This window comes from Lottia gigantea, assembly GCF_000327385.1.
Source record: "Lottia gigantea unplaced genomic scaffold LOTGIsca_29, whole genome shotgun sequence".
Lineage (NCBI taxonomy): Eukaryota > Metazoa > Mollusca > Gastropoda > Lottiidae > Lottia > Lottia gigantea.
Genome location: NW_008708943.1, coordinates 1,537,535 through 1,549,809, shown reverse-complemented (window position 1 = coordinate 1,549,809; position 12,275 = coordinate 1,537,535). Strand labels below are relative to the sequence as shown.

Below are 12,275 nucleotides of genomic sequence, written 5' to 3'. Positions count from 1 at the left end.
ATTTTATCAATGTAAACTTGAGTACAGTAAGAAAACAGAAGCAGTTTTAAAGAGTTGAAGATAAGTGTATGTATTTGTATCATATATTTAATTTTTGACATACTTTTTATGTGTTTTTTAAAGAAAAAATCAACAAAGAGTGTTTTTTGTTAATCTTTCATATGCTTATATTTGTCTAAGAAAAAAGGATCTGCATAATCACAGACTTGGTCAGTTCAGTCAAACATGACTCACATATTCCAAAAAATCATCCCCGATATAACAACGATCATCACATTCTCTGGAAATCGGAAATGACTGGTAAATAAAACCTGTAGTCATGATCATCAGTCGTGTTCTGATAGTTCGGTTTGACTGGTAAATGCAACTCCATCTACATCCCTTATTAATGTTAAAACCCTGTGTTTTCAATCATGATCATCTGCAGTGTTACCAGGACAGTTGGAACTCAGATCTTCAACATCTATATAAAACAAAAAAACATAGTCTAAATCTATGAAAAAAGTAAACATATTGGAAATTGTCTTTGAGATGCTGTTTGTGAAGCACAATAGAGTTTGTGAGCACATTTTGAGTTTCAAATGCAGTTTCAAGTGTATTAATACAAAATAAATTGGGCATATTTTAAACTGAAGTTCTGCCAAGTTGTAGCTATTACTTACCATTAAAACTTGTAGCACACCAAATACAGTATAGGTACTTATTACGAAGATACAGGGTTAAAATTTCTAACTTTTCATTCACCTGGGGGAAAAAAGCAAATCAATAGTTTAAACAGAAAAATAGTCTTTTTTACTCAGACCCAAGCAACACAAAAATTATGATGAACAGGAAGCAAGCAATGGCAGGATTTAATGGTGAGAATGAACTAAACATGAGCAGTTACTAAGGTAGTCTGTTTCGGTATATCGCTAAGGTCAAAATGAAATTTCTTTTCTTAATGGGCTGCTTACATGCAAAAAATATGTCGCCTGCTGCTATATGCAACCTATAAGAGTCAAGATTATACCTCAGGTCAGGTAAGAATCATCATAATCCCAAGTGCTAGCTAATATTTGCTTGCTTGAGATTCTAGCTAAACTTACAGTTAAATTGTCTTCTTCCTCTTCCTCCTCTTCTTCTTCTTCTTCTTCCTGATCCTCTTCATCTAATTCATAAGAATATTCTTCTTTTCCTTCCACTTCATGATTTTCATCTTCAATTTTCCTCTTGGTTTTCTTCCTCTGGAGAAATTCTCGAGGCCAGAAAAATACCTCTGATGGTTCTGTTATACCCTGTTGAAATGAAATGCAATAAAGTTTTCCATCCATTTTTTATGCTACACTATTAGGAAAGTTTTTCAAGGCCTGAAACATTGACCTGCTCTGTTTTCTTTGAAATGTTGTTCAAATCTAATCTTGATCTAGAGTTTCTAGTATTACAGTTTCACAATCATCTTAAAGTCAAATACCAACCTGTTCGGAATCCAGCTGTTCACAAACCTTCTGACTTTTTCTTAAATCTCTTTCCCCTTCCTGATTAGAATATTTCTGTCTAAGATTTTGCACGAAAGATTCCTGAGATTTTTTCTCTAATTTTTGACGTTTAATGTTTAACTCAGCCCAGCGAGCAACTTTTTCATTTTGTTTTCTTTTCTTGTCTTCCTCTTGCCCAAGTCCTCCACGACCAAGCTTTAAATTGATTGGTACAGGTTCAGCTCTACCAGTTCCTGATTAATGAAAAAAAAAGCTTTTAATTACCAGTAAAATATGGATAGTGAGGCAGATAAAACAACATTTTCATTATTGAAAAGCAACATAGTTTTCAGGTAAGGTAAAGGACACATTCCTCTAGATATTGGTCTATAGTTTTCATTAATTTCATCATCTAACTAATAACCTATTAAGTTTCTGATTTTTAAGTTTGTCTAGAAACTCTGACAAGACATTGTCACTTCTCTGCAAAAATGGTTTTTGTTATATTGCAGATTAACCCTACACTAGATTATAAGTCTATAAAGTGTTACTGTAAGCTTGTAGTTAAAATTCAGCTGACAAAGCAATAGCAGTTACTTTTTCCTCACAAAAGAGATGTAGGCTTACCATGTTTTCCTAACACCATTCCTTGTTTGAAGCCCATCTTCTGTAATAAATTGAAACCCTTATTGTCAGTGGTTAGAGATGATTTAGCTAGCATCTCTTCCCTCTTCTCCTTTTCCAAAACCTTTTTGGGTTTCATCACATTTTTCTGCTTTAATTCTTTTCGTTTCTTTTCTTGTTCATATTTCTTAGTGATATTATTTGGATTCAATTTAATTTTTTTATCAACTTTTTCATTGCTGAAATTAGAAGGAAGTAATTGAAAATGAGGATGCAAACTGTATAGTAATCTGTACCTAATGACAGACTTACAACTCAAAAATATAAAACATGATTGAAAAAGCAGAGGAAGAGAGCAGGAGACCCATAGACACATATTTCTTATTCTCCGCAGTAATTTTATTGACAGTAACTGTAATTCAATAGTGAGTAGAAGAAACAAATGATGAATTGAGAGAGAATGCAGGACTATAGATATCTTTACATAATTTTGCAATATGTAGTCTAACTGAGCAGTCGCTACCAAGTGACTTCACGTTAACGTCATACACCTGAAGTTCATGGTACCTATGGCGTTTCATTTTATTTACACATTCAGTGTTCAAAGAGTTTAGTTGTAAAAACACCAGGCTTGATTTTCACAAAAAATAAAAGATTTTATTATTTTATTCACGTCACCTAATTTCGAGCATCTGCAACCTCGCGTGACCTATGCATTTGCATGTTTTGATTCACATGGGTTATCTTTACAACCACAACCTGCAGAATTTTTCTTATCGTTTCAAAGCAATGTAAAATTTATTATCTATTTCTAACATACCGGTATACAAAATGGTGATTATCAAATGTCACAATTTTTTATCTGTCAAATTTTCTTATAATCCTCTTGTTGTATTTGGAATTCCAAGTATTATTTGCTAGAATATATTCCAGTGAAGAAAGTTTTGTGAAACTAGGGGATTCCATGCCAGCAGAAAATTTCTATGGAACACAATGCGGGTCATATATATGTTGTTTCAATGAATTTTAGCAATAAATTACTTAAATTTTACGTATCTTATTTGGACAGGCACTATTTCTTTTTTTCAAATCATTGTTTTTTGAAAGAATTGTCATTAGTTATAACGATTTGATATTAAATATAAATACTAAGAAATGATAATTGTACCACTTGGTATCCATACAAAGTGTTTTTCTTGCCTTATTTATAGATCTAACATTTTTCATGAAAATAGGTGACATATTTTGACGAACGTTGTCGTGTTGGTTACTCGAGAAATATGGCATGGGTCAAAGTGGGGCCGGGGGGGGATCCATAAAGAAAATCAGAACAAACCAATTTTAATTATTTTATAGAATATCTGAAGAAACATCTAAGATATAAAAAAAAATTTTGACGAAATTAATTGTTGAATCCTAATCAAGAATAAAGGTTACACCACTGCACTGTAAGTCTGTATTTTATATTATGATGAATGAAGCCCTAAAAAGGATAGCAATATTCGTAATATGTGCAAAACCTACCATTGTTGGAGAATGGCATCCGACATGTAGTCATCATCTTCATCGGACATATTTCCTGCTATATTTAAAAAATTCACACACTAATTCAGTCATTCCATAAAGATATTGATCTATTAAAATTAAACACAAAATAGACAAATTGTTTTCATTTTATTGTTTACTTCCGGAACAAGGATAACTCTCATTAACGTTTCGGTAGTCGACATTATCCAGACAATTTATAGGTTTATACAACTCAATTTCCTTTCCACCTCATTTTGCTTCGGCATGGCTGGAGAGCGTATCCGGCCCTCTGCCGCTTCCACCAAGTGAGTTATTTTCAAGATTTCCAAAAAGTCATGAATGGAAAATATGTTCGTCATGCACAATGATTCGATCTATAGCGATCGATCTTTTCTACTTTGATATTTGATTCTTTATTCCTCCAAAATTTGACCGATAAGAACCTTGCGGTTATCATGAGGAAGGTTGCAAAGGGAGAGAAATCCATTTCATGTAAACGATTTCTACAGACTACAATTACTATGCAAAGTTTGGCGTCAAAAAGAGGTATTAATTGAAGTAGCGCCTTGAAATACCAACTACAAAATACTAGTGAGAGTCTTAGATTGCCTTTGGGGTGATGAAAATGTTAACCACTGAAAAAAAAAATTTTACAGAGGGGAGTTTTCAGTTCCAAAAATGGGTCATTTTCACGTGAATTTTCTGGGAGGGAAGTGTATCTCTATTTTAAATGCAATATTACTGAACCTCGTATTTCTATGGACCCGAAGACATTCTAACACAAATATGAAATATCATATGATTGAAAATTTTATTTTGAATATTTATGAAATAAGAGAAAAAATTCAATTCAGAGCTCAATGTAGTCAGACAGTAAAGGCCGTATCATCCAATGTTTGGAGATTGATGTCATAAAAGTGAAATTGTTTTATAGAAATGTGAATTATTTGACATAACTATAAACTGAGTTCACATGTTAGTAGGCTAAATGTAATGAGCATTATTTGTGCATTATAAAATAAGTATTTAAAATATAGCTTCCATAGGCTGTATTATTATGTTTTTCCACGGCTTACATCAATAACTAAAGCTGTTTCATCAATAGCTAAAGCTGATTTTGGGCCCTTAGTAAGAGATGATCAAATACTTGTATGACTTAAAGCTTATAAGCATAGAATGCACTCGTAACTGAACTAAACAGGAGCGAGAAGTGAACAATGACTATACTGCTACTATAAATGATGGTGGCTGAAAATGGTTGACATTTTATATTTCAGATATGCATTTGATTTTACGTTTGTGAAGAGATTTTTGAAATTATTGACGTTTATATTCCCATCTTGGTGTAGTTCTGCCAGTCTTCTCTGTGTATTTCTATTACTTTTGTCATTATTAGGTGAGTAGACACACCCTCACTAATGTTTTTAATGGATGTTTCCAACTCATCTGTCATAAAAATCAAATTGGAGAAATTGTGTCAAATGCTATACAAGGCAAAGAATAATTGTAAGAATATTCTGATACAAGTAGTGCTTTCGCCATTCCAAACCTCTTTTACCTGATTTGGAAAATGAAGTCTTCTAAACATGTATCATATTCATTGAGAAATGTATAGCAGTGTATCATATTCATTGAGAAATGTATAGCAGTGTATCATTGAGAAATGTATAGCAGTGTATCATATTCATTGAGAAATGTATAGCAGTGTATCATATTCATTGAGAAATGTATAGCAGTGTATCATATTCATTGAGAAATGTATAGCAGTGTATCATATTCATTGAGAAATGTATAGCAGTGTATCATATTCATTGAGAAATGTATAGCAATGTATCATATTCATTGAGAAATGTATAGTAATGTATCATATTCATTGAGAAATGTATAGCAGTGTATCATATTCATTGAGAAATGTATAGCAATGTATCATATTCATTGAGAAATGTATAGCAGTGTATCATATTCATTGAGAAATGTATAGCAGTGTATCATTGAGAAATGTATAGCAGTGTATCATATTCATTGAGAAATGTATAGCAGTGTATCATATTCATTGAGAAATGTATAACAGTGTATTATTTTCATTGAGAAATGTATAGCAGTGTATCATATTCATTGAGAAATGTATAGCAGTGTATTATTGTCATTGAGAGAATGCATGTGTGGGAGAGTTCAATGAAATTTTGAGCGATGTCACAAACATGACAAGCATGATATATATATTTGTAATTGTTTTATTTCAGAACAAGTGATAATTAACTATATTGGTTATATTCCTAGTAAATATTATAAAGTTCTTGGCGATAAAGATCTATCAGGTTTTAAATATCAGACCACTATCGCTGTACTTATTATACTAGCAGAAGCTTTTGTAAGTTCACTTTCATGGTTTACATCCAAATTGATAAAATGGTAGAGTAGCTGGGAAATTTTCATAAGCACATTGTTGATTGACAAGGCCCCTCCAGACAAAAGTCCCTCTGCAATTTACACCTAGACAAAAACCCCTTCTTAAGATCTTGTGGCCTCTCTGAAAAGGAGTCAGCAACAAGTACCATAAAACATTATTAGCTATGTAAAAGTAACAAATGTAACAAATCTGGATAAAAAGGGACAATAATAGGTTAATCAAGTTGATACAATGTAATATCAAGTTATACTTGACCTACATTGATATTTCAGATTAAAAGTACAATATTGTATGTTGGAAGTATATTATACATCAACTGGAGAGGGAACTTATCTTCTGCACTACATAAATCATATTTTAATGATGTTTTATATTATCAAATCAATGTTGTTGATAAAACTATCGACAATCCGTAAGTATGCTTTTCATTAAAACATGTTGAGATAGTATAATATTCATTTGAAAGAGCACAAAATGTATTATACAGTGGTTGCTATTTAAAATGGCTATCATACTTTACATGTAACAAGATTGTTAATTAGATAAATTTTTGATGTCGCAGGTTGCATCAAGAGGGATGGTAATTTGTTTGAGATGTCTATTTGTTACAAGAAAATAAGAGGCTTGTCAGAAAGTTAGTAACTTAGTCCACTACATTTTTATCTTCAATCAGAACAATAGGCCAGTATTATTTTATTGTGGATATTTTCTAAGTCATTTTAAAGATGATTTTCAACCTTTCAATATTTTTCAGAGACCAAAGAATTACTCAGGATATAGATAAGTTATGTAATCAATTTAGTTTGGTTTTGATACCAATGGTTATCTCCCCTTTTACTATAGGCTACTATACCTATCAGGCAGCTATCAGGTCAGTAACAGTGAGTTATTTCCCTTTGCCTTATCGTTGTATCTTCATTACTTCTATGGATTCATGTTTTTGGGAAAGAAAAACACAAGCAAACCAACTATGATCAAATCACTTTATTGAATGATAGAACTTGTGCAAAATACACAGGAAAACACTGTAGATGGAAAGTGACCTATTCAAAATTTCAAAATCAATTCACCATTTTGCATTTGCTCACCAGCTTGCTTTGACACCTTTGGCAGAAATGTAATACGATGGCTAATTAGTCAGTATCTACCTTATCAATTTGAACAAGGTGGAACGGGACGGGAAAGTGGTGCATTATTTCAATTAGTTCATTTGATTTTAAGTCCTAAATGAATACCAAAAACCAAGTTTCTTTTATAGAGCTGTTGTCTATGACCTATTTCCCCTTTCTGATGTTTTATTTTCTCTTTTTCAGTACAGGGTATATAGGTCCTGTCAGTGTGTTATGTTTTTTTATTGTGGCTACAGTCATCAATAAATTTCTTATGACACCTGTAGTTCGATATTTCTACCTTCAAGAGAGGAGAGAGGGAGATTTTAGGTTAGTTTTTATATCCAGGGTATATTTCTCAGTAGATTATGGTGAGAGGACAACAATGTCACCAAAGTTGACTGCAAATGTAACTCCAAAAGACAGGATGTTTATTGGACAAAAGATTGCTTGACTGATACATTACTTGATTGCAAAAGTGTCGTTTCTGGGGTGTCTGCATCTCATTTAGCGAGCTCAAGTTGACAATATCCAGGACTTGTAGCTTGATGATTTTTTTTTTAGGTTTAAACACATGCAGTTACGAGTTAACTGTGAATCAGCAGCTTTCTATAGATGTGGTGCAATTGAAGAAAGAAAAACTAACGAAAAATTACAAAATTTGTTGTCAACTCAAAAAAGTTTGATAAACAGAGAATATTTTTTAAATTGTAAGTTTTATTTTTATTGATTTGGTTAGGGATTAAGGATGGGGAAAGAGGGGTGGGATTAACAATATAGTGACTGTTTATTCCTCTGAATAATGATATTTAAGGATAGCAACTAAGATTCAAAAGGATCCTGTTAAACCTTTTGGTAAGAATTTTTCTAGGATAATAGTTAAGATTCTTAAGGATCTGTTGATCAGCTGGTTCTTTGCCAATCCTCAGGAAATAAACATTCATACTTTTAAAGAATAACATGTAAGATCTTCGCAGGGTTTTTTATATCTTGGCTTTAAAATACATGTGCAGAAAAGTAGGACGTAAAACTCCATTTATTCATTTTCATTTAAAATACATGTATATCCAGACAGATGTTACATTATCTGACCTCTAAAATAGATTTTTATATAAAACTACATATATCTCATTTCAGTTTCTATCAATGTATCAGATTATTTAGGAAGTATAATCAGTTACGTTGCCTTGGCGATACCAATATTCGCTGGGGTTTACGATCACCTTTCTTCACCAGACCTTGCAGCTTTAATAGCTAAGGTAGGGACTAAAATTATAAGATCTGATAATGTCAAACTATCTTGATAATTCTATTCTCAAATCATTGTTTTGATGCATCAATCATAAAAAAAACTTTTGAAAACCCTTTGACATATTGTCAGAAAGAAATATAATTATTGTTATAATTCCAGAATGCGTTTGTGACAATTTATCTGATTAGTTGTTTTACAAAGCTAATTGATTTATCAACGAAAATAACAGACATTGCCGGGGCGGCTCATAGGTTAGTTCTAGATAACTTAGAAAAAAGAAACCATAATTTATTCGGGTTCTTGATAATCTTGTCTACCATCTAGTCATAGACATTAATTGGTGCTGTAAAGCCTGTTTTTGTGCTGATGCACCTTAATGCATTTCATTTCTATTTACACTCCTAGGCATCACTTCTGGCCTTAGTTTAATGCTCTATCCAAAAGATTAGATAGTTTGTCTATGTCACGAATCACCAATACATTAAGTTAGATTTTTTGTTCAGAATAGGTCAATTATTGGAGGTATTAGGAAGATTAAAAGATGAACAAAATGAAAATTATGGATTTGTACAAACTGTGGGTAGGGAACAGTAAGTTAAATTTTATTTTTTGAAAACATTACCATTGTCAATAACAAAATAATAGATCCAAAGTGCATGGCTAGTCCCTGTACGTTCGTCTGCCCTGTCCATTTGTTCTTTCGTTCACCAAAAAGGGCTACAATTTATATCCAATCTTAATGAAACTTGGTACAGTTATATATTAATGAGATCTCAGTCAAGTTCGAATTTGGCTCATTTTGGTTTAACAGTTTTTTAGTCATTGCCCTTGACGTAGGAAAAACCAAATCAAATTTGGCTTGTAAACACGATAAAGGCTACATGTTTTTTCTGATTTTAATGAAACTTGGTATGTAGGTATATATTAATGAGATCTCGGTCAAGTTGGAATTAAGCTCGTTTTGAGTAAACTGTTTTTGAGTCATTGCCTTTAACTTAGTAAAAATGCATCAAATTTCCTTGTTAACACGGTAGAGTTGAAATCCTATATTGATGAAATTTGTCTATGTAGATGAGACCTTGTTTGTGTGAATTTGATGAAAAAGATCTGTGGAAAAACTCAGCAGAACTGACCATAAATTGCCTGACAAGCTATCTTCGAATTATTGTTTATTTTAGAAATCCTGAAAGTGATGAAGAATTACTAAATTCCAGTGAGATTATTGATTCAAGATTGGCGTTCAGAGTGGATAATTTAACTTATGGACCCCCTAAATCAACTGATATTCTCGGTAGAAGTAAGTGGCATTTCTCTTTCTTTTTCAATGTTACCCATTCTATACTAATGTGTGACATGATCATTGATTGGTCATTTTGAATGACTCACAAAGCAGTTTAAGTTTTCTGTGGCTAGAAAATCATTAGTGAACGACTGATTGATATTGAAAATAGATCGTAAATTTGAATTTGTTCTGTTCCAGATTTAAGTTTTCAGTTAGAAAGCGGAATAAATATTTTATTAACCGGAAATAGTGGCTGTGGTAAAAGTTCCTTACTACGTGTAATCAATGGATTATGGCGAACTGTCACAGGCAATATAGATAGTTTTATCAACTACAACCCTAGCAGTATTTTATATCTTCCACAGAAACCCTATTTTACTAATGGTACCCTTCGTCAACAGGTTTGTACATTAATTTTTTGAATTTTTGTCACTTTTTTCTGTACATTTCTGTCTGACACCAACAACAGTATTTCCTTAAAGATAAAATCATGTGCAGCAGAACTGGAAGGCTGACTACAAAACGTAATGTTTGTATTCAAATTTTGAATCTGAAATTCAGCTCAGCAAATTTTGGGTAGCTCTGACTAGCTCAAATTGATACAGTTTATGTTCTTATATTTAGATTATCTTCCCATTGTCTGATAGTACATCACAACAAGGTGAGATTTTTATTAGCCATTTTAATGTTGGGTCTACTAGAATGAAAGGGAAAGAAAACTTCAGCCCACTTTTGGTGTACAAGGTTAAGGTCATGAACAAATTTCATTTCTACTGACAATCATTATTTTGATGACCCTGAAGGATCGATTCCCATCCTCTAAAGCAGTGGTTCCCAACCTATTTTAGCCTTCACACCCCTGGAGCAATCACATGGACCTTTCACACCCCAAAAATTTGTTTCATCCACATTTGCAGCATGTGATGATGTGAGGTGCTTACTAAACTCAAAAATGACCAAAAAGATTATTATCCTGGAATATTTTGGATTTTCAAACATGAGTTACTATTAGTCAAATCTGTATCTGTGATTCTAGGTCTCTCATCCACTAACATTTATTTGATACGATTTGCCTATAATCATTTATTTCAGAGGACAGTAAGCTCTATGAATATATCGACCGTGTGGGATTGAAAACTATTTTAGACAGGCTGGGTGATCTTGACTCCACCACAGATTGGGATTGGTAAGATTTTCCATTTACTCACACAAGATGTTTGATTATTTATAGATTAAAATTACTTGTAGACATGATTAATATATCAAGCTCTCATATGGATTATACGGCTTCAAGTCTGTATAGGGATGCATCACCTTCACTGGATTGGAAAAGCAATACAAAAACTTAGCCCACTTGGCTAAGGTTGCTCACTTAATTAAGAGTTTCACAATCACATGACATTTTGATTGACAGCTAGCTTTAGTTTCTGAGTAAGTTAGATGTTATTAAGTACAAAGTGGGCACATTTGCAAACTAAACTAAATGTAATATTAAAATCATTTTATGTAAATACCGATAGGAGACACTTTATTAAAACCTTTTTATAAAAACAGCAAAAGAATGTAGAGTCTGATGACCACAAGGACAGACTAGCAGATTGACTTTTGTCTCTATTTTTTAGGTATAATGAATTATCACCAGGTGAAAGTCAAAGATTATCTTTCATTAGATTATTTTACCATCAACCTCAGTTTGCCAGTAAGTCTTTTAATTATTCATGCCTGGTTTGTCTAGTCTTACTTAAATTTGGATTTATCATCTCAGCATCCATTTGGAGGGCTCTTTCAGAGATTTCACATGGCAATCTGGGTTTGATTGCTGATAATCCCTTCAGTGAGTCATCATAGCACATAAAGTTTATTTCAGCATCACTTGTTAACTGGTATTTGGTGTCTTGTTACGAAGAGTCTTGTCACTTGGAAACAGAAACCCTCCTTCATTTTAACATCCAGGAACACAACAACAGTTCTGTAGCTGTCAAACATTTCCATAGCTTACAGTCAGCTTCCAGAACCCTCGTCGGAGGCACCATCTTCCAGGGCAGTTAGTCCGAGTTTGGTTCCCTATTTTGAGTAATTATTAGTTCGTATTTTATTTCCAGTTTTAGATGAAGCTACAAGTCAAGTGAATATAGAAATGGAAGAAATATTATACAGTTATTGTAATGAACTAAATATAACTTTACTCAGTGTTGGCCATCGTCAATCTATTAGAAAATATCATAATGTAGAACTTCATTTAGACGGTTCAGGTGACTGGTCAATGACAAATATAATAGAGAATTCTATAAACTCTTAATGATTCTTACATTAAGCTTCCATATATACAGTTGATTTGGTCTGCAAAGGTCAAATTTGGGACATTTTGGTTCCTGTTTTTTTTTTCAACTGGGCATTATAGCATATTTGCAAAAAGAGTTTATACAAAAGTATATTATTTTTGCACCTGTTATATTAAGGTTTTTTATAGGGTAATTTTGTATACATGTTTCCGATGAATTTGAGATCATATTTATAATATTTGATTTTGATCTATTTGTAATGCATTTTAGAATTATACAGAAATGGAAGAAATATTATACAATTATTGTTATGAACTAAATATAACTTAACTCAG

General features: G+C 32.4%; 2 protein-coding genes across 2 annotated transcripts; one reads left to right on the top strand and one right to left on the bottom strand.

The window, feature by feature from the left end:
• Nucleotides 1-407: 407 nt before the first annotated feature.
• On the bottom strand, nt 408-3,652 carry LOTGIDRAFT_118724 (hypothetical protein; the record flags this gene model as incomplete). The annotated part of the gene is made up of 7 exons (XM_009056849.1): nt 408-463; nt 663-744; nt 1,086-1,133; nt 1,182-1,274; nt 1,455-1,708; nt 2,082-2,317; nt 3,603-3,652. The coding sequence occupies 7 exons, from the start codon at nt 3,650-3,652 to the stop codon at nt 408-410; spliced, it is 819 nt and encodes a 272-aa protein (XP_009055097.1).
• A 1,207-nt stretch (nt 3,653-4,859) lies between these two features.
• LOTGIDRAFT_215742 (hypothetical protein) lies at nt 4,860-12,275 on the top strand (the record flags this gene model as incomplete). Its single annotated transcript, XM_009056848.1, has 15 exons — nt 4,860-5,001; nt 5,849-5,976; nt 6,288-6,427; nt 6,770-6,886; nt 7,329-7,454; nt 7,689-7,834; nt 8,262-8,383; nt 8,536-8,627; nt 8,880-8,966; nt 9,555-9,673; nt 9,857-10,059; nt 10,283-10,319; nt 10,751-10,844; nt 11,281-11,357; nt 11,761-12,275. The coding sequence occupies 15 exons, from the start codon at nt 4,860-4,862 to the stop codon at nt 11,955-11,957; spliced, it is 1,827 nt and encodes a 608-aa protein (XP_009055096.1). The 3' UTR covers nt 11,958-12,275.